General features: G+C 49.3%; 2 protein-coding genes across 2 annotated transcripts in view; one reads left to right on the top strand and one right to left on the bottom strand.

The window, feature by feature from the left end:
* LOC308052352 (olfactory receptor 14J1-like) overlaps window positions 1–25,911 on the top strand; it is a gene marked incomplete at its 5' end in the record, with an annotated part of 50,290 nt that extends 24,379 nt beyond the window's left edge. Inside the window, one exon of the mRNA XM_080364435.1 lies at window positions 24,824–25,911. Coding sequence (XP_080220561.1) covers window positions 24,824–25,707 — 884 coding nt within the window. The 3' untranslated portion in view covers window positions 25,708–25,911. The remainder of the gene's footprint in view (window positions 1–24,823) is intronic.
* Window positions 13,218–14,144, bottom strand: LOC308052361 (olfactory receptor 14A16-like; the record flags this gene model as incomplete). The annotated part of the gene is made up of 1 exon (XM_080364442.1): window positions 13,218–14,144. The coding sequence occupies one exon, from the start codon at window positions 14,142–14,144 to the stop codon at window positions 13,218–13,220; it is 927 nt and encodes a 308-aa protein (XP_080220568.1).
* Window positions 25,912–26,138: the final 227 nt, after the last annotated feature.

Below are 26,138 nucleotides of genomic sequence, written 5' to 3'. Positions count from 1 at the left end.
TTGTTCATGCAGCAACAAGCTGGGCTGGATATTTGGAGAGAGGAACTCTTCCTATGGGCCTCCAATGGGCTTGGGGATGGTCTAGATGCATTCAAGGACCTTTATGTCCGTGTTGTAAATATATGTGGGGCCCAGAACTGCACACAGGACTCAAGGTGAGGCCGCACTAATACTGAATACAGCAGCATAGTCACCTCTTTTGACCTCATGGCCATGCTGTGTTTGATGCACCCTGTAATAAATTTTGACTCCATCTTGTAAATAACAAGAATTTGTTTAGAATCCGGCAATAAGCAAAGACAGCGCTGGGTGCGGCCTAGAGACCTCAGTCTCTCTCACGGCACACGCACCAGCTAATTCAGTCCTCTGGGTTTTATAGAACATCTCTAGTCCACAGCTTCTGGGTGTAACTTTCCAACTCACGATGTGCCTTGCATCATGTGAGGTTGACTCTTGTGTAGCCAGTTTCGGTCGCCTTACTTTGGTTACTTATTAGGTAAATACATCAAACAGGACAAAGCAAGCAAACATACAAAGACTTGTCAGAACTCAAACAAACATCTCCTTATTAGGTAATTACATCAAACAGAACAAAGCAAGTAAGCATACAAACACATCTCAGAACTCAAACAAACATCTCCAGGAGCTTTAATGAACAAACATTCCTCAGAACTGCTTGTTACAATTTCCCCCTTTTCTATTTGTTTACTTATTTTGTTCATTAAAGCGTTGCAACTCTTTACCACTTAATACTAATAATTCAGTGTCATTTTGGTCATGCAATTTCTCATATTTTGCTTTAATCAACATCAAGTGAGCGGCTTCTAGCCTGCCTTTCACGATCGCTATTACTTTATTTAAGATACATGGCCCAAAGGTTAATACTAGGATTAAAAGAATCAGTGGTCCTGCTATAGTGGATAAGAGGGTTGTAAGCCAGGGTGATTGTCTAAACCAGTTTTCATACCAGCTCTGCTGAGATTCATGATAAGTAATTTTAGGAATAACTACTACCTGTACGCACTGCTTTCTATTATTCCCCCTGTCGAATCATGTTGGGGAGGTTTACATCCTAAAGGTCTCCAAGTTGTGGTTAAAAACTTATCTCGCATAGAAGGTGCCCAAGCAGAGGCAATAGTTTCACAACCCCAATAAGCACAATAATACTGATTAGGATAGTTGCAATAACCCTTCCCTGGATTAGACGAGGGACAAAAATAATAGGCTTTTCGATCTAAACATGGTTGTATAGGTGCTAACTGACAAAGGGGAACAGAAAAACTAGGGGATCCTACTGTAGTGTTCTCTTTAATCACCCGACTCTCTTCTACCTGAATTAAGGTCCATTTGTATGGTCTATGTGCTATTTCCCATTACCTGCTATTAGCAATAATATTAATACAGCATACCAGGTGGGTTTGCATTTGCCTAGGTTCCTTGCTTTGATTTTGCAATTTGTTGTGCTGCCTAGCACTGGGGTAGTTCTCCCAACATTGCTGCACAATTCCATTGGGGTTTTTGCCCCCACTTTGTGTTATTCCTCTGCCTCGCCCGTCGACTTGGTTGCTTTGAGCCACAGGGTAAACCATCTTCTCGGCAGCAAGAATAGTCTTCAGGAGGCCCCGAATGTTTCCGGCGACTGCACCGTCGCTTGTAAGCTTCCCAGTTGCAGCTTTTTACCAAGAGGGAATGGCACGTTATTTCTTTTACAGTGGTTCGGCAGCACACTTGTATTATGTGTAATTTCGGAGGAGTTGGCTCATTAGGGTGGAAACAAAACCGTTCAGGTCGTATTCCATAGACATATATGTTCCACCAACTAGGATCTTCGGTCTCGATTTCTCCTCGTAAGACTTTAAGTTTTAATACTAATTCAGTAACTTCTCGTTCAATTGAATAACAAGTCCCTCGAGGGTGAATACCGTCTAGGCAATGCAACCACCAATCTCCCTGGCACACTGTACAACTAAAACATACAAAAGGATAACAGTTGCAATTTATGTTTTCACATACAACTCTATAATCCTTACAAAGAGGGTATTTATAATCAGCTTTATCGCTTTTCTGTACTTGCACAATGCAGGTTGGTAAATCCAAGTCCATTTATTGCTTCTTCAGTTTAATTCTTAAAGGTTCATCTGTGGGTTCTGCAGTCCACGCGTCGGTCTTGATCGGGCCTTTCACTCGACTGGCGTGTGTCCAACCTTTTTCGGCAGTTCGAATAGCTGTTTCTGTAGTGAGTAAAACAACATAAGGTCCCTCCCATCGAGGGGTTAGTGATGCCTCCTTCCAGGTTTTTATAAGCACTCTATCTCCGGGTTCTAGAGTATGTATTTTTATGTCTAAGGGCGGGCGTTGTACCACCAACCCTTTTTCCCAAAGATATTTCCTCCACTTTAACAACTGTATTAGATAATTCCTTATTTGGAAATCCTTTATTTCTGAGTGGTCCTCTGGTATTTCTAAATCATAGGGCATACCATATAACATCTCGAAAGGTGAGATCCCGAGGTCTGTTCTCGGCTACGTTCTTATATTTAATAGTGCTAAGGGCAAACACTTTACCCATGACATCTTAGTTTCTATCATTAGTTTTGTGAGTTGTTTCTTTATCTCTCCATTCATTCGTTCTACTCTTCCTGAACTTTGTGGATGCCATGGAGTATGATATTGCCAATTGGTACCTAGTGCCTGGAAGGTCTCTGTAATAATCTTTGATGCAAAGTGTGGGCCCCGGTCGGAATCAATGGCTTCAATTATTCCATATCAGGGAATTATTTCTTCCAACAGTATTCTTGCTACTGTACGTGCAGTAGCTCTATCTGTTGGGAATGCCTCCACAAAGTGTGTAAGGTGGTCTACTAGCACCAACAAATAACGGTAGCATCCGACCTTTGGTAACTCTGTAAAATCAATTTGTATTTTTGAAAATGGTCAATATGTGAGTTCCCTCCCACCAGGGATTCGTCTCTGTATTTGTTGTTTATTTACTCGCTAACAGGTGAGGCACTTTTCAACAATTCGCTTCACTACATTATATGCTCCTATACAAGCGTATTTTGTAGCAAATTGATCTACTAATGCCTGCGTTCCCCAATGCGTATTATCGTGTAATCTGTTCATCATACTAATTGCAGTTACTTTTGGAACCACTTCCTCATCCTGCTCTGCCAGCAATAGATCATCTACATACTGCACCAACACCGCCTCAGGGCTGCATTCACACTCCTGTAAAATCTGTTCTAAAGCTTGCCCAAACAAGTTGGGTGACTCTGTAAATCCCTGGGGGAGTACTGTCCATCGCAACTGTTGTTTTCTATGAGTGTCTGGGTCCTCCCACTCAAAGGCAAAATAATTTCGACTTTCCTCATCTAGTGGGCAAGTCCAAAAGGCATCTTTTAAGTCTGTCACACCACACCACTTATCACCCGGGCCTAGGTGACTCAGGAGGGTATACGGGTTAGCCACCATGGGAAATCAACTCACAGTCCCCTTGTTTACCTCCCTCAGGTCATGTACCAGCCTCCATTTCCCATCTTTTTTTTTTTTTTTTTTTTTTTTTTTTTTTTTTTAGGTAAAATGGGGGTGTTAAAGGGAGACATGCAAGGTTCAAGCAAGCCTTTTTCTAACAACCTTTCTATTTCTGGTTTCAATCCCCTTCGACCTTCTTCAGATATTGGATATTGTCTTACCCGAATGGGTATTTCTGGGCTAGAGATTTTAACTTTAAAGGGCGTTATGTTCAGTTTCCCTACTGAATCTTCCGTATACCACACTTCAGGATTAATTTTATTCTCATCTTCCACCCTGAGAGGACATAATCTTATCCGAATTTCTTTCTCCGTTACTTCTAAATTAACACCCAATTCGATTATTAAATCCCACCCCAAGATATTATATTCAGCTTCAGGAACTAGAAGTAAATTTCCCACTCCTATTGTGGAGTTGGTTTCGATAATCACCCCCTTTATAATGGGTCCCCAGCAAAAAGAGCCCCTAACACCCCTATTCCGCTTTGAACATTTTCTCATCCGCCATTTTCTTCCTACAGTTCCGCTTAATGTGCCCTTTCTTTCCACAGTAAAAACATTCTATCGGCTCACCCCGTTCCATTGTAGTCTCGCTATTAAGGGGTCTTGTCTTAGGACTAGCCCCCTTATACTCTGCCCTTTGATCTTTGGATTTCTGAGTTGTATCTTCTCTGACTGCTGCAACCATCATTCGTACAGTCCTCCGCTCTTTTTCATCCTCTCTCCTGACATACACTTTCTGAGCTTCCCTCAATAGTTCATGTAACAACATTTCCAAATTTCTACTTTCTGTTGCCCTCAGTTTCTATTACTTCTCTAGGGGAGCTCACACCATTTCAGGTGTCAGACTACCCCGAGAGGCATACGGCTTGTCCTCCCCCCACCTCCTTCCCTTCCGCCGCTTCTAGCAGCGCCTTTTTTTTTTTTTTTTGCAGTTTAGACACAGGTAAGGCCACATGGACGGGGGAGGTTCAGTTTATCTTACAACTTAGCACAGGCTTGTGATTTATGTTACAACACAGGCCTGGGATATTTCACTTTCTTATTTTTCGATTTAATTCCAGTCATAATATACTTCATATGCAGTTCTAATTACCTCAGTGATAGTTATGTTCCTCAGTCTCATTTACCTTTGCAGACGTCAGAAAAACAACATATTAAACATCAATTCCTTACATTAATTTTAGATCCAAATCAGTCTATCCACAGAACAACACTAACTTCAATACAGCTAACTCAGAATTTCACATTCAAATCACTTCCCCCACTAATTTATTCTCATGTGTACAAATGCATCTTAACAGGGAGCAAGGTGGTACTTTAATAATGGAACAGGTTCTCATTTTGTAATTATACCATCCCCAAACCAGGACCCCCCATCCGGTGTGCATACAAAAGAGCCAAACCCAGCACACCGAGATGTGACACAGCCTATCACAGATCTGTGCAAGTTCAGATGCCAGAATAAAGCCAGCATGCCAGAAAGAAAAGCACTGGCTATCACACACAAAACTCCATTACCACATTCACACAGTCAAGATCGCTTGCAGTTCATCTCACATATATGTATTAGGTCCTAAGAATTGATCAACCCACTCAGCTACTCCTAGCGGGTCCTCTAAAAGACTCTCCATTTCCTTTTTAAAATCTCTAACGTCTCCGGAATTGAGGGGCACGGCCACATACCCCATTCCCACCTGTGGACCTCCCATCGCAATTTCTCGCAACGGATATAATTATCCCATCGCCTGGTACTGCTGCTGTCCAGTTTTACTACGTGTGACAGACCCTGTGGGTTGACTAAGATTAATTTCCTCCAGGTTCGGTGCTAGTGGTGGAGCATTCGGACTAGGGGCCGGCACCAGGGGTGGTGGCAGCAGCACATAAGGTGGGGGTGTTACAGGAATTTCTTCCCCATGCCGCTTGTTTCTTCGTTTATCGTACTTCTCATCCCCCTTTTCTTTTAAGGGATACAGATTGATCCTAGTTTCTGACCCTATCTGTAAGCGCGCATGATCACTCTCCTCTTGACTAAATGGTTCCTTTGAGTTAACATAAAGATTCGGGGCTTGGCAAATCCAGTCCTCAGAGGATCCGAATACTGGCCAAAACAGGTGGTCCTTACAGATTTCCTTACCATCCCAAACTTCCATACAATAGTGTATCATTTTTATTTTACTCTTACTCTGCCTTGAGGGGTAATCATTCCAATATTTGATCATTAATCCTAGTAGACTATCCTGAGGAATCGCTTGCGAATCCCCACCCATGGGACCAGAAGGTCTACTTTTCTTCTGTCCCATCTTCCAGGGTACGCTCACGGACACTCACACACGCTCCCCTCGTTCGTGACTCGCTCCCTCGCGGGCTACGAGAACTGCACTACTGGAGGGTCCGCACTCGCTTCGTCCGCAATTGGACGTCTCAGTCGTCGTACCCCAGGAATCCCAGCCCCAATCTGAGTGGAAATCCGGCCTATACTCACGTGTCCTGCGTCTTCACTCGGATCTTTGTGCACAAAGTTTAAGGGGCTGCCGGCATTTACTTTGCTTATTGCAATTTAGAAGGTTCGTCGGTGAAGGGTGGCGGCAAAATCCTCCAAGGGCCGCTAGAAAAAGAAGTGGGGCGCCTCCCTCAAAAAGGATCGCCGCCGAATATCCTTCATCCGAGTCACGGCACCAAATTGTAATAAATTTTGACTCCATCTTGTAAATAACAAGAATTTGTTTAGAATCCGGCAATAAGCAAAGACAGCGCTGGGTGCGGCCTAGAGACCTGTCTCTCTCACGGCACGCGCACCAGCTAATTCAGTCCTCTGGGTTTTATAGAACATCTCTAGTCCACAGCTTCTGGGTGTAACTTTCCAACTCACGGTGTGCCTTGCATCATGTGAGGTTGACTCTTGTGTAGCCAGTTTCGGTCGCCTTACTTTGGTTACTTATTAGGTAAATACATCAAACAGGACAAAGCAAGCAAACATACAAAGACTTGTCAGAACTCAAACAAACATCTCCTTATTAGGTAATTACATCAAACAGAACAAAGCAAGTAAGCATACAAACACATCTCAGAACTCAAATAAACATCTCCAGGAGCTTTAATGAACAAACATTCCTCAGAACTGCTTGTTACACACCCCAGGATGCCATTTACCGTCTTGACTGCTGGGGGACTGTGTTGCCTCCTATTGACCCTGTGGCCAACCATCACGCCAGATCCCTCTCTGCAGGGCTGCTCTCCAGCCGCTCTCTCCCAATCTGCACTTGCACTCAGTGTTACTCTATCCCAGGTGAACAATCCAACTCTTGGACTTGTTCAATTTCATGACCAGTGCTGGGTCCTGCACTTGGGTCACAACAACCCCAGGCAGCACTACAGGCTCAGGGAAGAGCGGCTGGAAATCTGCCCAATGGAAAAGGCCCTGGGGGTGTTGATGGACAGTGACTGAACATGAGCCAGCGTGTGCCCGGGTGGCCAAGAAGGCCACCAGCATCCCAGCATGCATCAGGAATAGTGTGGCCAGCAGGACCAGGCAAGTGATCATCCCTCTGTTCTTGGCACTGGTGAGGATGCACCTCAAATCCAGTGTTCAGTTTTGGGCCACTCACTACAAGAAAGACCTTGGGGTGCTGGAGTGAGTTCAGAGAAGGGCAACAAAGCTGGTGAGGGGTCTGGAGAACAAGTCAGACGGGGAGCAGTGGAGGTAACTGGGGCTGTTTAGACTGGAGAACAGGAGGCTGAGGGGAGACCTTATTGCTGTCTACAACTACCTGAAAGGAGGTTGGAACATGGAGGGTGTTGGTCTCTTCTCCCAAGTAGCAAGTCATAGGACAAGAGGAAATGGCCTCAAGTTGCACACAGGGAGGTTTAGATTGGATATTAGGAAGAAATACTTCACGGAAAGGGTTTTGAAGCAATGGAGCAGACTGCCCAGTGAGGTTGTGGAGTCCCCATCACTGAAGGTGTTTAAAACACAGACAGATGGGGCTTTTAGGGACATGGTTTAGTGCCAGATTTAGGTTATGGTTGGACTCGATGATCTTAAGGGTCTCTTCCAGTCCCAATTATTCTATGATTCCATGATAAGTCATGTTTGCTATTTTCTTTCTCAGAGGACCATGCAGCCTCCCTGAGAGCCAGGACTTTTCTGAGGTGTTGGAGAGACGTCTCACGGTCACACCAGCCAGTTCCACCAGCCCCTGTCTGTCCCTTCCCAGACCAAACCTTTTCTGCATATCCCAACCTTCCAGGCGAGTTTCTGGGACACAGCAAATGCTGTCCAGGTCCTCTGGGCCTGTTCAGAGAGAGCAGCTTTGCCAACATGGTGATGGGCTCTCTGTGCACTTCAAAGCTTTCCTGACCATTTTTTCTCAATGTCCCCCTTGTACCCAACCATTCTGGTCCTTAAACTCTACATAAGGGGGTTGATCAGGAATGTGGGGTATGAGTAGGAAAAAGGCTTTGCCAAACTGTCTTGCGAGGGCTGTTTTGGGCATCCCACAGTCAAGGATGAGGGTGCTGGAGAAAACAGTGGCATTGGTGAGAGGTCCAGGAGAGGTCCAGGAGGAGAAGGCCTTGTACCTGTCTACACTGGGGTAGAGCAGTGATGCATTCATGGGATGTCCATGTGAACAGGAAGGGGACAAATGGCTCCAAAATGCCTTCCAGCCAGTTCTTTACCCATCGCACATACACCATCCAGGCCATGAGCTGCCGCTTCTCCAGGAGATGCTGTGGGACACGGTGTGAAAGGCTTCACTGCAGTCAAAGGACACAATACCCACAGCCCGTGTGGCGGATTCACTCCCCACGACAGACTTTCCCTCATCTGCTCAGCGGTCACCTTGTCACAGAAGGAGATCAGGCTGGTCAAGCAGGACCTGCCTTTCATCAAGCCATGCTGATTGGGCCCCATTGCTCGTCTGTGTGTGTGACCTCACAGTCCTTTTCCAGCCATGTTCCTGCTGTTGGCCAAGCCCCTGCAGAGGCAGAAGTGACCTCACAGTGCCCTCCACACCCATTGGTTCCTACTGGACTATGAGTTCCTGAGACACAAGTGACCACACGACATCGTACCCACCATCACCCTCCTTGTGGTCCAGTGTGTGAGCAGATCAAACTGAGCTGCTCTCATCAAATGTATCTGATAGATTTCCTATCAAGGGTTTGAGTGGAGAAACGTTCCTCAGAGGAGCTGCTGTATTTACTCTGGGGCATTTTAGATCTCCAAGGAAAAGATTCATGGAATCCTACAATAACGCAGGTTGGAAGAGACCCCTGAACACCATCTCTGTCCCACTGACCTTTATGGCACCCCAAGGAACAGCTGATGGTGTTTGTGCTCACTTGGGTTCGTCTCACCACATGCACACACTGGACATGCACATGATGTGTGTGTTTACATCTCATCTGCACAATGAAAACATGGACTTTTGACCTAGTGTTTCATAGAATCACAGAATGTCCTGAGTTGGAAGGACTCACAAGGATCATGGAGTCCAACTCCTGTTCCTGCACAGGACACCCCACAGGTCACCCCATGTGTCTGAGGACGTTGTCCAGTCTCTTCTTGAACACCGTCAGCATGGGGCCGTGACACCTCCCTGGGGAGCCTGTTCAGTGTCCAGCACCTCTAGGGGAAGAACCTTTTCCTCATGTCCAACCTGACCCTTCACTGGCACATCTTCCTGCCATTCCCTCATGTTCTGTCACTGGTCACCACAGAGAAGAGATCAATAACTTCCCTTCCTTCTCCCCTTGTGAGGAAGCTGTAGCCACCATGAGGTCTCCTTTGAGTCTTTTCTTCAGCTCTGATGCTCAGAAACCCCTTGGTTTGCTTTCTGAAGCAGAAAGGAGAAGCCATGAGCTCCAGGCAATGGGAAGGGGGATCCTGTCCCTCACACACGGCTCAGGGCTCTTCCTGGGACCGTGGGGTGTGGGTGTGCAAGGCCCAGGGAAGGACAATACTGGGACAACAACTTCCAGCTCCCCCATGGGGCTGCAAGGAGGCAGCGAGGGCCCTGTGCCATGAGGACAATATGTCTGCTCCTGGGGTCAGTGGCAGAGACAACTGCCCTGGCCAAGGGGACACAGACCTGGGTTCTATGGGTCCCTTCTAGCCTTACAGTGCCCTTTGCCATCTCCACCACAGGCTGTTCCACACGGTGCTGCCCCTGCCCCTCTTTCCCTGCAGGCTGCAGACACCCATCTCGCTTCCCACCTGCTCTCAGCCCAGCATTTCTGCACCTTCACTGCTGTGTCTGCACCCTCACTGGCTGCTCTTTGGAACACAAACCATGGGCTGAACCAGCTCCCTCTGGGTCACCTCTTGTACCACAGCACTGCCCTTCCAGTGACATTTCTTCCTCCTCATATCCATTCCTCACCTTCAAGGTAGACTCCTTTTTTCTCTTTCCTGCTTGTTCCCACTATCAAGAAAAGCTCGACCATCTCATAAACTGCCCTTCATGCAGGGAACCCAACCTGTTAGGCTTCTTGTGGTATTTTACCTGACCAGAGAGAAGTCACCTCACCATGATCTCCTAAATCCCATGAGTGCTGCTGGCCTTTCAGCTTCTCTGACAGACACGACCATGTCCCTGCCCATGTCCCATCATGTTCTCAGGTGGGATGGACATGACAACCCGTCTCTCTTCCTGGGTAAGACCTGTGGGCCCTTGGGCAGAGGTTCTTTCCCAGCCATGTCCCTGCTGCTGGGCTGTCACCTCCAGACACAGAACTGACCCCACTGTCCCCTTCACAGCCAAAGTCTTTCCACTCTATTATGAGTTTCGGAGACTCAGCTGCCATCATAATCCCACTGACCCCTCCTTATGGGCCACGACCTGACTAGATAAAACTATACTTGTTTTATCAAGATGATCAAATCTATTTCCTGCTAAAGATCTGAGAGGAGAAGCATTCTTGACAGGAATGTGGAATGTTGAAACCTTTTCTATGTCCTCTCCTACCTCTTTTATTTCTTATTGTTTTCGTTCTTCCTGGTTGCTCGTGGTAAATCCGCTACCTGAAGTGCAAAGCCAATCCCACACCCAGAGATGAGATCTTGTTTATTCCAGAGTTGTGCAAATCTGGATGCTGGAATGAAACCAGCACAACAGATAGAGAAGGAGCATCTATTTTATACAAATCTTATCCCTACATTCTGACCCTCCCGGCAGTCCTAAAGAGCCAAGTGTTCACACATGGACATATTGGTTACATAATCATGTTACCACTACACATGCTTGTTGAGAGAGGGTCCCGGGCTGAGTCTGGGGCTCCCATCCTGGAGATGTGTGTTTTAGTATTAGAATGAGCGTAAAAGGAGCAAAGCTCAGCTAAAGGACATTTTATGTAACCGTCTTGAGACAGATGTTAAAACAAGACTCAGCTAATTGTGCAGGCTCCAGAGTGTCTGCGCTGCAAGGGCAGTATTCTTTGCAGACTCTGATTAGGTGTTTTAAACGTCACTTTTATCTTTGTTAGAGCAGCAGACTGACCAAAACTGAGAGGATTTACATATTTTAGGTTTGCAATTGCAGGCAGGATTCATTCTTTTAATTGGTAAGGACTACATCTGCTGTCTTCAAACACCTCTCCAATGTAAAGACTCATTGAACCATAGAATAACTCAGGTGTGAAGAGAGCCCTGAACATCATCTTGTCTCCCTCTCCTGCTCAAGGCAGGGTCCACCAGGTGAGGTTGTTCTAGGCCTCTGCCCAGCTTTGCATCCTCCACAAAGGAGCTGAAAATGTGCTCCATGACATAATGAAGAGGCAGAATGAAGCTGTTCAACAGTGTTGGCCCCAGTACTCATCACTGAGGGATGCTACAAGAAACTGGCTGAACACAGGACTTTGTACCACTGATGGTGTTTGGGTTTGGTCATGCTGCCAACTCCCCACCCATCACAACATCCACATCTGCATCCCAGATCTCACCAATCTGCTCTAAGGCACCACAGGAGACCATGTCTGGGGCCTTGCAAAACTCCATGTACTCAACATGCTTTTCTTTCCCCTGCCCGTTTGGGTTCAGCAATTCCTTCCTTGTCCTTCTGCTGCCTAGAGATGCCTGCAGAATAATGTAACCTGTCATCCTCCCGGGGACAGACGTAGGCTGAGCATCCTGTCGTTCTCCCAGTTCTCCTTCCTGCCATTCCTGAAGATGGGTTTGACGTCTGCCTTTCTGAGGGACCTCTGAACCTCTCTGATCGCTCTGGCCCTTCCGAGACCACAATCCAGAATTTCCCACAGGGAAAGAGGGGCAGGTGTAGGACTGTGTAGAACAACATATGATGGGGATGAGAAAGGTGATGGAGCAAACAGGGACACTTGCAATGAGCCTGACCAATGGAGCTGAGATGAATCTCACTGTGCCACTGGGGTTTGTCTTTGGAGTCATACACAGAAATATCAGGGTTCTGTCAGGTGTACACATCTGAGTGGGCCCTGTGGACTCTTAAAACACAGTGACATATTCAGGGACAGACAGTTTCCCTTATACACACAGAAGCAGGATTCACAGTGTCTCTCTGGGCTCCAGTTCCTATTCCCAAAGGTTGGGAGGCACCTCAGCTTCGTGGTGTGTTGTCATGTTCTACATTTATCTTTGATGTCCCTCATCATTAAGAGTGGACATTGGTTCAAGGAAGCACATCCCAGTGCTGCATTCTGTTGGTTTCCTATGGGAAACCCAACATGATGTGACCTCAATGAACTGTCTGTCTCACAGGCCTTCATGGAACCCCAAGGAGTAGCTGATGGTGTTTGTGCTGATTCATGTTCATCTTACCTCACATACATGATGTACACGCTCACATCTCATCTGTACAATGTGAACATGAACCTCTGACCTACTCATTCAGTGTAATTCCATGGAGGGACAAAAAACTCTGATCTGGGGTGAGAGGCCAGTGCTGGAAATGGTGGTTGTGAGGGGCCAGTCCATGGTGATTGACCTGGGGCTCCTTCCACGGGGTGTCCAGTGCACAGGGGCACAGCCCAGCCCTGCTCTGCTGGTCCTGCAGGTCTCTGGCAGGAGCCTGGCTGTGAGAGGACACTGCTGTGTGCCAGCCCTGCACACACACACTGTTCAGCTGCACACTGGGGTTTGAATCGGTGGGACACTTTCTTGTGCATGTTCTTGAGAGAAACTTCAAGAATATCTATGCCTTCAGGCACTGCCCTACGAAAATCACGTTTCTTTATAAAAGTACTGTTATGGAAGCCAGCTCTGTGACACAAGCACCCATTGCTTTTCCCTGCCTGCACCCACAGGACTGACACACAGCAGGACGGTGACCAAGCTGCCAGAGCACTCAGGCCTTGCACCAACAACAGGGATGAGAAGGAGAGTGTGGAGTGGAAACAGAACAGCTCTAAAAATCCAAGGGCTGCTGCTCCCTGGCAGAATTGCCATGATAGACTCTCTTGCCCTCCACTAATGCAGACAGAAACTCCCTGCGTCTTCAAAAAGGACTTAAAAGAGGATCTCAGGAGAAAAACAAACCAAGACAGGACAGTTTAGGGCGCTATTTTTTTTTTTTTTTTGGCAAAAAAACCAAAATGGCTCCTCGTTTACATAAACAATTGGGCAGAAAAGAAAGGCAGACAGTGAATTAGGAAAGAGATTACAACATTATCACAAAACATCACCACAAAATGAGAGTTTGTTGCTGTTGGTTATTGAAAATGTCCAGTTATAAGTTTCCACACTAAACCCTTGAGCTCCTGGTTCCTCATGCTGTAGATGAGGGGGTTCACAGCTGGAGGCACCACCGAGTACAGAACAGACACCACCAGGTCAAGGGTTGGGGAAGAGATGGAGGGGGGCTTCAGGTAGGCAAACATGCCAGTGCTGATTAACAGGGAGACCATGGCCAGGTGAGGGAGGCAGGTGGAAAAGGCTTTGTGCCGTCCCTGCTCAGAGGGGATCCTCAGCACGGCCCTCAAGATCTGCACATAGGAGAAAAGAATGAAAGTAAAACACACAAATAATACTAAGACACTAACGACAATAAGCCCAAGTTCCCTGAGGTAGGAGTGTGAGCAGGAGAGCTTGAGGATCTGGGGGATTTCACAGAAGAACTGGCCCAGGGCATTGCCCTTGCACAGGGGCAGTGAAAATGTATTGGCCGTGTGCAGCAGAGCATTGAGAAACCCAGTGGCCCAGGCAGCTGCTGCCATGTGGACACAAGCTCTGCTGCCCAGGAGGGTCCCGTAGTGCAGGGGTTTGCAGATGGCAACGTAGCGGTCGTACGACATTATGGTGAGAAGGTAAAACTCTGCTGAAGCTAAAAAGACAAACAGGAAGAGTTGTGTGGCACACCCTGTGTAGGAAATGGCCCTGGTATCCCACAGAGAGTTGGCCATGGATTTGGGGACAATGGTGGAGATGGAGCCCAGGTCGAGGAGGGCGAGGTTGAGCAGGAAGAAGTACATGGGGGTGTGGAGGTGCTGGTCCCAGGCTATGGTGGTGATGATGAGGCCGTTGCCCAGGAGGGCAGCCAGGTAGATGCCCAGGAAGAGCCAGAAGTGCAAGAGCTGCAGCTCCCGTGTGTCTGTGAACGGCAGGAGGAGGAACTGAGTGATGGAGCTGCTGTTGGACATTGGCTGCCTGTGGGCATGAGGACCTGTGCAAGGAGGAAATAACAGTGACAAGTTAGGCGAAACAGGCTGTTTCTCATGGAAACCCCCCTCCCTGATGGAGGGATGTTTCAGCTCATTCTCTCTTTCTACCAAGTGAGAAAAACTGTTCATCACAGCTTAAAATACAGCTTGGGCATCAGGTTTCCATGAACACACCTCTGGGGCAAGACCCCTTGAGTTGATATCAGAACAAGAAGTGACCAACACTCGCACCCCAACCCCAGAGAGCAAGAGCAGCAGGGAAAGGTGGAGAAACAGGGAAGGACAATGCAGTGCTACCAGAAAATAAAGCAAGGACAGAAAGGCAGACGGGCATGCTGTGGAACCTTCTCCTGACCCGGCTGTGCTGCTGCCACTCACATAATGACACTGGAGAGAAAGTACTTTTAGCACCTTTGTTGTGTACCACGTTGCAGGAACCCTTCACCTGGAGGTCCAGCTGCTGAGGTGGAGACTTGTGACCTGGACCCCATGGCTTTGGGGCAGAGGGTCTGCTGGGGAGGAGAGGAGACCAGGGGTTGCACTGGGAAATGTGTCTGCACTGCAGGAGATGTAAGAGGGGTTCCTGAATCCCTTCCCCAGCATTTCTGGTCCATCTCCCTCTCCCTGCCCATGTCAGTGCTGCCTGCAGCTGTGTGTCTGTCCCTGGTCTGCTCCCTGTCAGTATCACAGACGCCGTCCCACCCGCTGTGTGCTCAGCTCTGTCCTGCTCACACCTCCTGGCACTGCCCAGGGGCAGCTCTGTGTGTGCAGGGCCTCAGGAGCAGCTCAGACATGTCCTAACGAGAACTGGGGTCTCAGTGTCTGCTCCAAAGAAAGAAATAAATCCCCATCTCCACTGCACACCCAGACGAGCAAGAGTGGAAAACTGAAAACACAGACTCCTTCCCTTACAGCTGTTCCTGTGTTGATGCTGTTGCTCAGAAAGACCCTGTGCCATGTCTGTGGGGGGATCTGGAGCTCTGAGCAGCCCTGACCCACACAGCCCCCTTCAACCCCTCAAGCTCCCTGCCTGCCCTGCCGGGGGTCGCTCCTTCCCCCCACAGCTGCTGCCATGGGATCTCCCGGGCAGGCTGAGCGCTGACCCTGGCAGGCGGCAGAGTCCCTGCCCGGCACAGCCCTGGGGTGCTGGGACCCTGCTCTGCAGGACAGCCCTGGGCACCCCTGGGTGCTCCCCCGGCTTCACAGCTGTTCAACATGGCCTGACAAGAGTCCCGTCCTTACAGATCCCACAAGCTGTGCCTGTGCCAGTTTCAGGAGATGCCTCCAGGAGCTACAGCTGCACTGCCCTGCACCAGAGACTTACCATGGCAAGGGCTGCAAAGGTTTCTCCTCCAGTGAGCTCTCAGCATCCCTGGGTGCTCCCCCTGCAGTCACCCTCAGCAGAAGGTGCCATCATGCCCTGTCCCTCTGACAGTGCAGCAGGGAAGCGCTGGTCTGGACCATGTTCTGGTCCTCTATATGAGAAATATTGTGAGAGAGACCTGACAGATCTTGTAAATTCTCAGATGTATCATCTTTAGGAGATCCCTCCAGGAAATGCAGCTGCATTGTCCTACAGCCAGAGACTTACCATGTTAGAACTGTGAAGATGTGTCTCTCAATGAGCCCTCAGCAACCAACCCCCTACATTGCCTTTCCCCTCTCTGTGCCTGGCTCCTGTGCCCTCGGTGCTGCAGGCAGAGCCCTCAGCCCTGCTGCGTGTGCAGAGGAGCTGCTCCTGGGCAGAGCTGTCTCTCTGCAGTGCTGCCGCTGCCATGAGCTCCCTGTGTCCCAGGAGCCCAGCCCAGCTCAGCACCACAGGAGCAGCCCATGATGTCCCTTTCTCTGTCCCCTCTGGGCTCCCTCCAGGTGTCTCTGGGGCTCCAAGGGCACAGTCTTTGAAATAACCTCAATTAATAAGTGACATTGATTCTCTCTCCTCTGAAGAGACACATCATTGTGTTCTTTGTATTAAACAATGAACTAGTATGAGAATCAACTTTTCTTTTCCCATCCTTAGACAAGACACCAGGAATATTACAGCAAAGGATCTAATTCCTCCAAGTCGAGGGAGGAATATCTTAAGTTGGATGAGTTCAGGTATTTTATTCTGGTTTTATACTCCCAGGTCCAGAGAGACATTCTTCAATCTCTGGCCATGTCATGTCTGTGCTCTGCAGCAAAGCCTTTGCACACATGGGCGCTTGGACACTTGGTACCAGGTTTCTTGTGCAGGTCAGAGCTGGGCTGGTGCCACAGCTGGGGTTGTTCAGCCCAGATGTGAGGCCATGTCCTCAGCCAGGGACCTGACTGGGGAGCTGGAGCTGTCAGTGCTGCAGACAGAGCTGTGACACGGGTGGAATGAACTGCCAGGCAGGGTGGCAGGAGTGAGTTCATCTGGTCTCAAGGACAGCAGCCTCCAAGGGCAGTTCTAGCCAGGTGGGGATTGGGCTCTTCTCCCAGGCATCAGCAATAGGAAAGGGGGCATGGGCTTCAACTCTGCCAGGGGGAATTTAGGCATCTTTGCAGAGAGAGTGGTCAGGCATTGGAATGGCTGCCCAGGGAGGTGCTGGACTCACCATCCCTGGAGGTTTTTAAACTGAGATTGGACATGGCTCTTAGTGCCATGATCTAGTAAATGGACTGGAGCTGGACCAAGGGTTGGACTTGATGATCTCTGAGGTCTTTTCCAACCCAGTCGATTCTGTGATTCTGTGATTTTCAAATTAGGGAGAGCTCTCAGGTTCTCCCTGACCACAGGAATAATTCAGATGAGGTGCAGGGCTGCTTTACAAGTGCCCCCGAACAGTCCTGACCACAACTTTTCCATCCTTTCTCTTTTGCCCTGAGCCAAGATCTTTTTTGCTGTCTTAATGCCCTTCCAGAAAGAACTGCTCATCTTGTTAACCCTTTCAGAGCAGATTACTCAACAGGTGTCAGCATCCATGTACAGAGTCTGCACATCAGCCAGGCAGCAAATCCATCATTATAGAAATGGAGACGAGGCTCTTGGCCAGCTCCCTGCAGCGAGCAATTGGCACAACTTGTCTGCTGAGATTCCAGGGAACACCTGAACTTTAAGAACCGAGAAGTTTTAGCCCTCACTGAGTATCCTGGTTCACCACCCATGTGGTGCTTCTGGCTTTGAAGAGAATCAAAACCAACTTCTTGACTGGACTAGTTCCATTTTACATGGTGCCAAGCAGGGCAGATGAAGGGGGCTTATAAATCCAGTCTCTGCTGGACAGTTGGGACTTCAGAGATTAGAAATATAGGGAAAAAAGTATTGTCAGTGCACACCACATAAAGATTCTGGCTTCCTTTGTGCCTTTTCAATAAGCTGGGATCTGTTCCTTGGCTTTCTATGGCTACAAAGGAAACAACTCCCCTATGCCACCTGCCCCTCACACCAGAGAAAGAAATGAGAAAATGTATGGAATAGAGATGATTTGGGAAAAATTCTGACCAAGAGGTGCATTCTTTCAATAAAAAAAAGGTGGAAGTGGGAAAAAGCACTGTTCTAAGAACTTCATACAAGAGGCCAACTACTGTAACACAACATATATTTTGAGAAGTGAGAATGACTGCTGGGAGCTTTAGTTCCTCACTATAACCAAGAATACGGAGTGTTCTGTTATGATTATTAGTGATAGAACCACTATTCAAAAACATCCTTGAGAACGTCTCTGTCATCCCTTGGCTCCAAAGCTCAGCCCGCTCAGCATTTGACAGGACAGCTTCAAACATCTGTGACCCAAGTCTTTTAACCAAGGAAGGGAAAAACTTCCAGTGCAGGCACCAAACCAGTGTCCAAGCTGCCTGGAGAGCCAGGACAGTTGTGCCACACAAGAGCCACCCTGGACAGAAGCTACAGTTAGTGAGAATTGAAATTATTTAAACTCCAATCATAGAATCACAGCATTATGGAATCAGTTAGTTTGGAAAAAGACACATAAGAACATGGAACTCCAACATAAGAACTCCACATAAGAACTCCAACAATAAACCATATCCCTAAGTGCAACATCTTCATGTCTTTTAAACACCTCCAGCAATGGAAGCTCCAATCCTGAGCTGGCAGGACACCATTGGCTGCAGTTGGACATAAGATACTGGTCATGGCTGTGAGTTCAGCCCTCGCTGGCAGAATGTCTCACACCCTCACTGAGAAGGGCAGGGGGCTGGGAGATGGGAGCACGTTTCAGTTTCCAGATCCCAGCACAGAGCCCAAACCATCCTGCCCTTGGACTCCGGCATCCTATTTCCTGAGATGTAAAGCTGGTGGCCTTCTGTGGATAATCATGTTAAAAGGTATGAAAAGTCCTTCAGGTGTTTGTATAATTTGTCTAGGAATGTCAGTTTTATATGCTTATGTTTAAATATTTGTAATATAGTACACTGCATCAGTGGTAGCCCCTCTGGCAATGACAATTAAATAGGTATTTGCACTATAAGGCTCCATACCTCATCCACAAGCACACATCTAAGTGGTTCAGATGATGAGTGGTCTGGCAAACGTCACCCTTTGTGTCCCCAGGTGATGGACACTGCTCATGTGCCTCTGCAGAGAGTGGCAGGAGCTGGATCCCCTTCTCGAGACAGACTCCTTCCAGGAGAGACACAGACACAGGGGGAACACATCGGGGCTTTACGGCATTTCACTCAGCATCAGTTTTGACATATTGGGTGCTGTCCTGTGACTGCCCTTCCTGCACATATGATCATACAAACACAACCATTTAGTAAGACATGGTCATAAAGGGGTTGTCATGGACAAGAAAGCTCACCATGAACTCTGCAGAGAGCGAGGATGTTTATTACAAGCACCAGGAAGAACCAAGAAGCTCGAGGCCTCTTCTGAAGAGCGGGAGGCCTGAGCAGCTGTGATTGGCAATTGTAGGTGTGGGAGAGGGTCAGGGCATGTCAGGGAGAAGCAATGAGATGGCTGATGGCTTCAGTGAACCCTTCCAGCCATGTCTGAGCCCAGCAATGGAAAGCAGTTGATGTCTGCAGGTGGAGGAGGAACAGGAGGAAGATCTTCCTGGGAATAGGGAAGGAAGAAAGGCCTCTCTTGGGCTAATCATGTATGGCAGTGCCATTTGCATGCTGTGGGCATGGCTGTGCCTGGGAGATGGGGAACGGCTGCTGCTGGGGTGGCTGTGCTCAGTCATGGCCCGTGAGCTGACCCTGCTCTGCTCCTCTCTTACACTGCCCACACTTGGATGGTCCTCAGGAATCATCCATGAACCTGGTGGATGCATGAACCTCCTGGAGTGATGGGTATGGATCAAAATAGGGGATTCAAGCAAGTGCGGGACTGGGACATTGAGGTGACTGGTGACCATTGCCAGGTGTATGAAACAAGCTGGATGAGTTGTGAGGAGCTCACAGGCATTTTCACCTCCACAGAAAACAAGAGCCCTACAATCAAACCAAGAGCAGATGGCATCAAACACCACCAAAGCACAAAACACTCACACTGACCACAGGAAAAGCCTTGAAAATCAGTTCAGAAAAATCTACCAGGTCCCAGGGGTCAGGGCTCAGCCATTCTGGTGATGAACAAGTATCAAGGGCTGACATGGCATCAGAGCCACCTCCACATGGTGCTCACCACCTGGAACCAGTGTCTGCAAGTCTTCCCTTCACCAGCCTCCAGGGACAGGGACCTGCACTGGTTGTTTCCTTCACAGCTGTGTCAGTGATGGCCCTTCATGGGGTCCCAAACACCCTCAGAACTTGGGGTTTGCTTCTGCCTTTCACTTCATTAGAGGTTTGTTCATTCTCTCAGTAGCTGCAGTTCAGGCTCACGGCACCAGAGGGCTCACTAACATCTAAAATGCTCTTACAAGCCAAGGCTCTGTGCATCATTTTCCTAAAGGCTTCAAGTCTGGTGTGGATCATTAGAGAGATTTCAGGAATAGCCAAACAGAGAGCATTTCCATAATAAATAGCAATAAATCTAAATTTCTTCTATTCTCTTCCCTGCTCGCCCTTCCCTCCCTTTCCAGAACAGGTGGTATCATAAGACTCCAGTTCATATCGATAGGGAGTGTCTTCTGATAAAGACTGAATAAGTCAGAAAAGTGGGTACCTAAATCACCATGTGAATGAGGAGATAGTCCAGGACACCTCAAGAGGAGTCACACTCCTCTGGACCAAGAGGTGGGTGTCCCTGGCAATCTCAGGTGCCACAGCACAGTGATACTTGTGTTCAGGAGCTGGTCAAGTGACCCATCTCCTGTTCTGTAATGGTGTCTGAGTTTGCTCAGGTCACCCCTGACTTGAGCCCCATCCACTGCTGGGTGTTCTCCAGACTCCTGCCTTCAGGAACCAAGTCCCAGGAGACCTTGCTGGTGAAGATGGAGGCAAAGAAGCCATGAACAACCTCAGTCCCGTCTGATTCTACTCTTATGAAGTTCAGCAGCAGGCCCACGTTCACCCTGTCTATTCTCTTACTGCAAGTGAAGCTCTGTTAGCTCATCTTGCTGCCCTTCCCATGCAAGTATCAAGTCCAGGGCAGCTTTGTCATCATCCCCACATCCATGGACACGGTTTCTAAATTACTCCTTTGCAGCTTCCCCTGCTTCCACGTCCTGTGTGCTGCCTTTATGCCCTGCAGCTCCATCAGTTCAGAGGAGCAGCCTCATGAGATAAATGCTTCTGTTCATGGGTACTTGGAGAGATCATTCTTGTGCTTGGAGCAGCCTGTCCTGTAAGGATACTCAGATTTCCTGAGCTCCTTCACCCTTCAGATCTACTTCCATGTCACAACCTTTATTGGTCGCCATCCCCCAGTATGTCAAAGTCTTCTCCTCTGGAGCCCACCAGCCTGTGCTCTGCTGCTGGCCTTCCTCCCTCCCCTCTGGTGCCTGGGACCCCTCTGTGTCCTGCTCACAACAGCCAAGGTGGACACTGATGTTCACATCCCTCACCAGGGTTTCCTTGTTTCACAGTTCCAGATCCAGGTGAGTATCACCCCTGTTGGCCCACCAGACAGACATGTTAAGCAGTTGGCCCAAGATCCTTTGGTCTGTTGGCAGCTGCAGCTTTGCCTGACCAGTGAATGTCAGGGCAATTACAGTTCCCCATAGGAACCTGCTCATTGACTGGTGACTTCCTCAGGTTACTGACCATTTCTTCTGCACGATCAAGTAGTTTGTAACAGCCAACACACAGTTACAGTGTACTGTGTTTACATGGCAAAGTCTTGGAACTGGGGCTGAGTGTGGTTGTGCTACAGTTGTCACCTCTCTGAGAACACAACAGGAGTTGGACCAACATCAGACAGAGCCGATTTCAGCTGCTCCAAGATGGACCCACTGCTTGCCCAATCTGAGCCACTCAGTGATGCTGGCAGCACCTCTGGGATATTGTATTTGAGAAAGGGTAAAAAACACTGCAGAACAGCAGGTGGGAGAGAGGAGGGAGGAGATGGGAGAGAAAAGCACTGCAGACACCAAGGTCATATCCCACAGGACCCAAGCAGGTCCCTCAGCAGGCCAAATCCTGCTCTCCTGAAATCCTGCTCTTGGCCTTGTTCTCATCTCCCAGGAGCCTCAGCTCCACTTTCCCATCCCTGACTGTTCCATTCTGACCAACTCTTTCTGGTTTGTAAGTGTGAAGTCCCACAGGGCACCTCACCCCACTGACTCCTCAGTCACCCGTGTCAGGAAGATGTCGTCAATGGGTTCCAAACCCTCCTGGATGGCTGGTACCTTGCAGATATTGGGATATCTCAGGTCTGCCATGAGGACACGGCCTGGAAACATGAGGCTTCTTTCATTTGTCTGAAGGAGGCCTCATCTCATTGCTCTTCCTCACCAGTGAGTCTGTAGCTGATGTCCAGTCACCACAACACTGCCCATGTTGTTCTGCCCTCTCATGCTGACTCGTCAACGTTCAGCTGACATTGTCTGTCCCCAAGCAGAGCTCCACACATTCCTGCTGCTCTCCCACATGAAGGGAAACCATCCCTTTGACTCCAGACCTCTGGCATTGTGAGTTTCAGACACCCAAGACTCCACTTTTTCCCCAGGAGATGATATTTATAGTGTCCTGTAACTCCTCATGCAGTTATGTTGGGAGAGACACCCTCATCAGGATAAGCCATCTGCGTGCAAACATTAACAGCTGAGAAATGGAGCTTCAGTCAAGGGGGAGTCCAGACCTTGTGAATAGCTAATATTCACCCATTAGAAATCTCTGAATTGTGACAAGATGAAATGAGGAGTTCTCAGTGACCCTGAGGAGAAGGGCCTGGGCGCTACAAGGTCCCCACAGCAGCCCGTGGTGCACGCTCACCATGAACAAGGCAGCTGCACACGGGGCTGCATGAGGAGGAGCGTGGGGACCCAGACACCTGCAGTTCTCATCCCATTCGGTTCAGCACTGGTGTGACCCACACACACGGGTGTGTGCCAGTGTGCGGCTTCCCAGTTTGGAGCAGCAGGGAGGAACTGCAGTGTGCAGGGCTGTGCCAAGGCAGGTTCAGCACCTTGTGCACATGGTGTGGAGTGCTGAGGGACCTGGGCTGCTATGGCCCAGCAGCGCTGGGGAGGCTGCAGTAGTGCAGGAGTAGCCTGAGAGTGCTTGAAGGGCGGTTTCAGAGGTGGTGGAGGTTTCTGCATAGTGGGAAAGAGCATGAGAATGAAATAATGGCCCAAAGTGCAGCTGGGGAGGTCCAGGCTGGCCATGAGCAGAAAGGATTGTGATGGAAGGGCAGTGCTGTGGTGGAGCAGGTCAGCAGAGGGAGTCTGCATCAGCCCAAGGCTTTGTGCTTCAGGGACCAGCTGGGGAGGATGGAGAGATCTCAGCAAAGGAAGGAAGATGCTCAGACAGGAGCAAGGTGGGGCAGCAGGGGGGATGTCTGCAGCCTGCAGGGACAGAGGTGCAGGGGATGTCACAGCACAGGACAGGCTGTCGTGGAGATGATCATGGGATGGTAAGAGGCTGAAAGCCCCACCAGACATGAGCTCCTTCTCCCCTTGGCTGTGGCTGTTGTCTGCACCTCTGATGCCTGTGAGGAGACACCTTGTCCTTGCAGCACAGGGGCCTCATGGCCTCCTTGTCCCCAACCAGGAACCTGGGATGGGTGGGACCATAGTCCTGCCCTTGGCCTTGCACAGCCCCACATCACACTGTCCCAGGAAGGGCCGTGGGCAACGTGGGAGGGACAGGATCTGACTTCCCATGGTACAAGGTCAGGGCTTGGCTTTTGGTTAAAGAAACACAACCAGGTTTCCTTAGCATCAGAGATATCTTTACTTTGCTTTTCCTGACCTCCAGTTTTCTTCTCTAACCAAACCTGGATATTGTTTCTCAGTAGGTTCCCTCAGTGGGACCCATTAACAGTACAAGAAAATTTGGAGTTTGAATCTGACTTTGACTTCTTGAGAAGTTTCTTCACCTTCCTCCAGGGTCTGAGGTCCATGGACTCAGCACCAATCCCACGAGAGGGGTCATTAAAGCGCCTTGTGCTGCTCCTGTGGTGCTGAGCTGGGCTGGGCTCCTGGGACACAGGGAGCTCATGGCAGCGGCAGCGCTGCAGAGAGACAGCTCTGCCCAGGAGCAGCTCCTCTGCACACGCAGCAGGGCTGAGGGCTCTGCCTGGGGATCTCAGCAGATGAGCAAGGCAGAGAGAGATTAAAGGTGGTCAGGACTGGAGGATGACTGAGAGCTCACTGGAGGAGAAACCTTTGCAGCCCTTGCCATGGTAAGTCTCTGGTGCAGGGCAGTGCAGCTGTAGCTCCTGGAGGCATCTCCTGAAACTGGCACAGGCACAGCTTGTGGGATCTGTAAGGACGGGGCTCTTGTCAGGCCATGTTGAACAGCTGTGAAGCCGGGGGAGCACCCAGGGGTACCCAGGGCTGTCCTGCAGAGCAGGGTCCCAGCACCCCAGGGCTGTGCCAGGCAGGGACTCTGCCGCCTGCCAGGGTCAGCGCTCAGCCTGCCCGGGAGATCCCATGGCAGCAGCTGTGGGGGGAAAGAGCGACCCCCGGCAGGGCAGGCAGGGAGCTTGTGGGGTTGAAGGGGGCTGTGTGGGTCAGGGCTGCTCAGAGCTCCAGATCCCCCCACAGACATGGCAGAGGGTCCTTCTGAGCAACAGCATCAATACAGGAACAGCTGTAAGGAAAGGAGTCTGTGCTTTCAGTTTTCCACTCTTTGTTAGCTGAGTGTGCAGTGGAGCTGGGGATTTATTTCTCTCTTTGGAGAAGACACTGAGACCCCAGTTCTCGTTAGGACGTGTCTGAGTTACTCCTGAGCCCCTGCACACACAGAGCTGCCCCTGGGCAGTGTCAGGAGGTGTGAGCAGGACAGAGCTGAGCACACAGCGGGTGTGACGGGGTCTGTGACACTGACAGGGAGCAGACCAGGGACAGACACACAGCTGCAGGCAGCACTGACATGGGCAGGGAGAGGGAGGTGGACCAGAAATGCTGGGGAGGGGATTCAGGACCCCCTGAATGAGAGAATGAGCTGAAACATCCCTCCATCAGGGAGGGGGTTTTCCATGGGAAATAGGATGTTTATTTTCCTCAGAGAAGTCTCCCCTAACTTGTCACTGTCTTTTCCTCCTTGCACAGGTCCTCATGCCCACAGGCAGCCAATGTGCAACAGCCGCTCCATCACCCAGTTCCTCCTCCTGCCATTCACAGCCACACAGGAGCTGCAGCTCTTGCACTTCTGGCTCTTCCTGGGCATCTACCTGGCTGCCCTCCTGGACAACGGCCTCATCATCACCACCATAGCCTGGGACCAGCACCTCCACACCCCCATGTACTTCTTCTTGCTCAGCCTCGCCCTCCTCGACCTGGGCTCCATATCCATCACAGTCCCCAAATCCATGGCCAACTCTCTGTGGGATTCCAGGGTCATTTCCTTTGCAGGATGTGCTGCCCAGGTCTTCTTTGTATTTTTCTTGTTTGGTGCAGAGTATTCTCTTCTCACTGTCATGTCATACGACCGCTACGTTACCATCTGCAAACCCCTGCACTACGGGACCCTCCTGGGCAGCAGAGTTTGTGTCCACATGGCAGCAGCTGCCTGGGCCACTGGGTTTCTCAATGCTCTGCTGCACACGGCCAATACATTTTCACTGCCCCTGTGCAAGGGCAATGCCCTGGGCCAGTTCTTCTGTGAAATCCCACAAAATCTCAAGCTCTCCTGTTCGGGCACCTACCTCAGGGAACTTGGCCTTATTGTGTTTAATGGATCTTTAGTTTTTATGTGTTTGGTGTTCATTGTGGTATCCTATGTGCAGATCTTGAGGGCCGTGCTGAGGATCCCCTCTGAGCAGGGACGGCACAAAGCCTTTTCCACCTGCCTCCCTCACCTGGCCGTGGTCTCCCTGTTTGTCAGCACTGGCTTGTTTGCCCACCTGAAGCCCCCCTCCATCTCTTCACCATTCTTGGACTTGCTGGTGTCTGTTCTGTACTCGGTGGTGCCTCCAGCAGTGAACCCCCTCATCTACAGCATGAGGAACCAGGAGCTCAAGGATGCCCTTTGCAAACTGATGACTGGATTTCTTCTGAAGCTATAAACTGTATCAATCTTCTTCTTCATAAGAGTATATTCTGTCTCATTGGAGGTTGATCCTGTGTGCAGTATTTATTTTTTGTCTCAATTTGTGTTGTTGCTTATTTTTTGTTTTTTTTTTTTCCCTGTGTTTTTTTTTTTTATTGTTTTTTTATTTTTTATGATAATATTTTAATTCCCTTTGTAATTCACTGCCTGCTTTTCTTTTCACACCAAGTGGCTGTGTCAGTGTTGAATCTTGTTCTCTGTGTTCAAGCAAAATAAAGTGTCCTTCACCACTTTTTTTCACTGGCATTCTTTCTCCGGGAACTTTCTGGAGCTGCAGGGACAGTTCCTTTGTACATGGGTGGAAGGGAAAAGAGCTCTCGCATGTCAGCACTGCCAAGGAGCAGCAGCGATTGTTCTTCCAGAGCTGTTTTGATTCCACTCCACACT

Source organism: Nesoenas mayeri (genome assembly GCF_963082525.1).
Source record: "Nesoenas mayeri genome assembly, contig: SCAFFOLD_40, whole genome shotgun sequence".
In the NCBI taxonomy this organism is placed as follows: domain Eukaryota; kingdom Metazoa; phylum Chordata; class Aves; order Columbiformes; family Columbidae; genus Nesoenas; species Nesoenas mayeri.
Note: the sequence above shows the minus strand (reverse complement) of the source record. Positions and strands in the feature narration are given on the sequence as shown.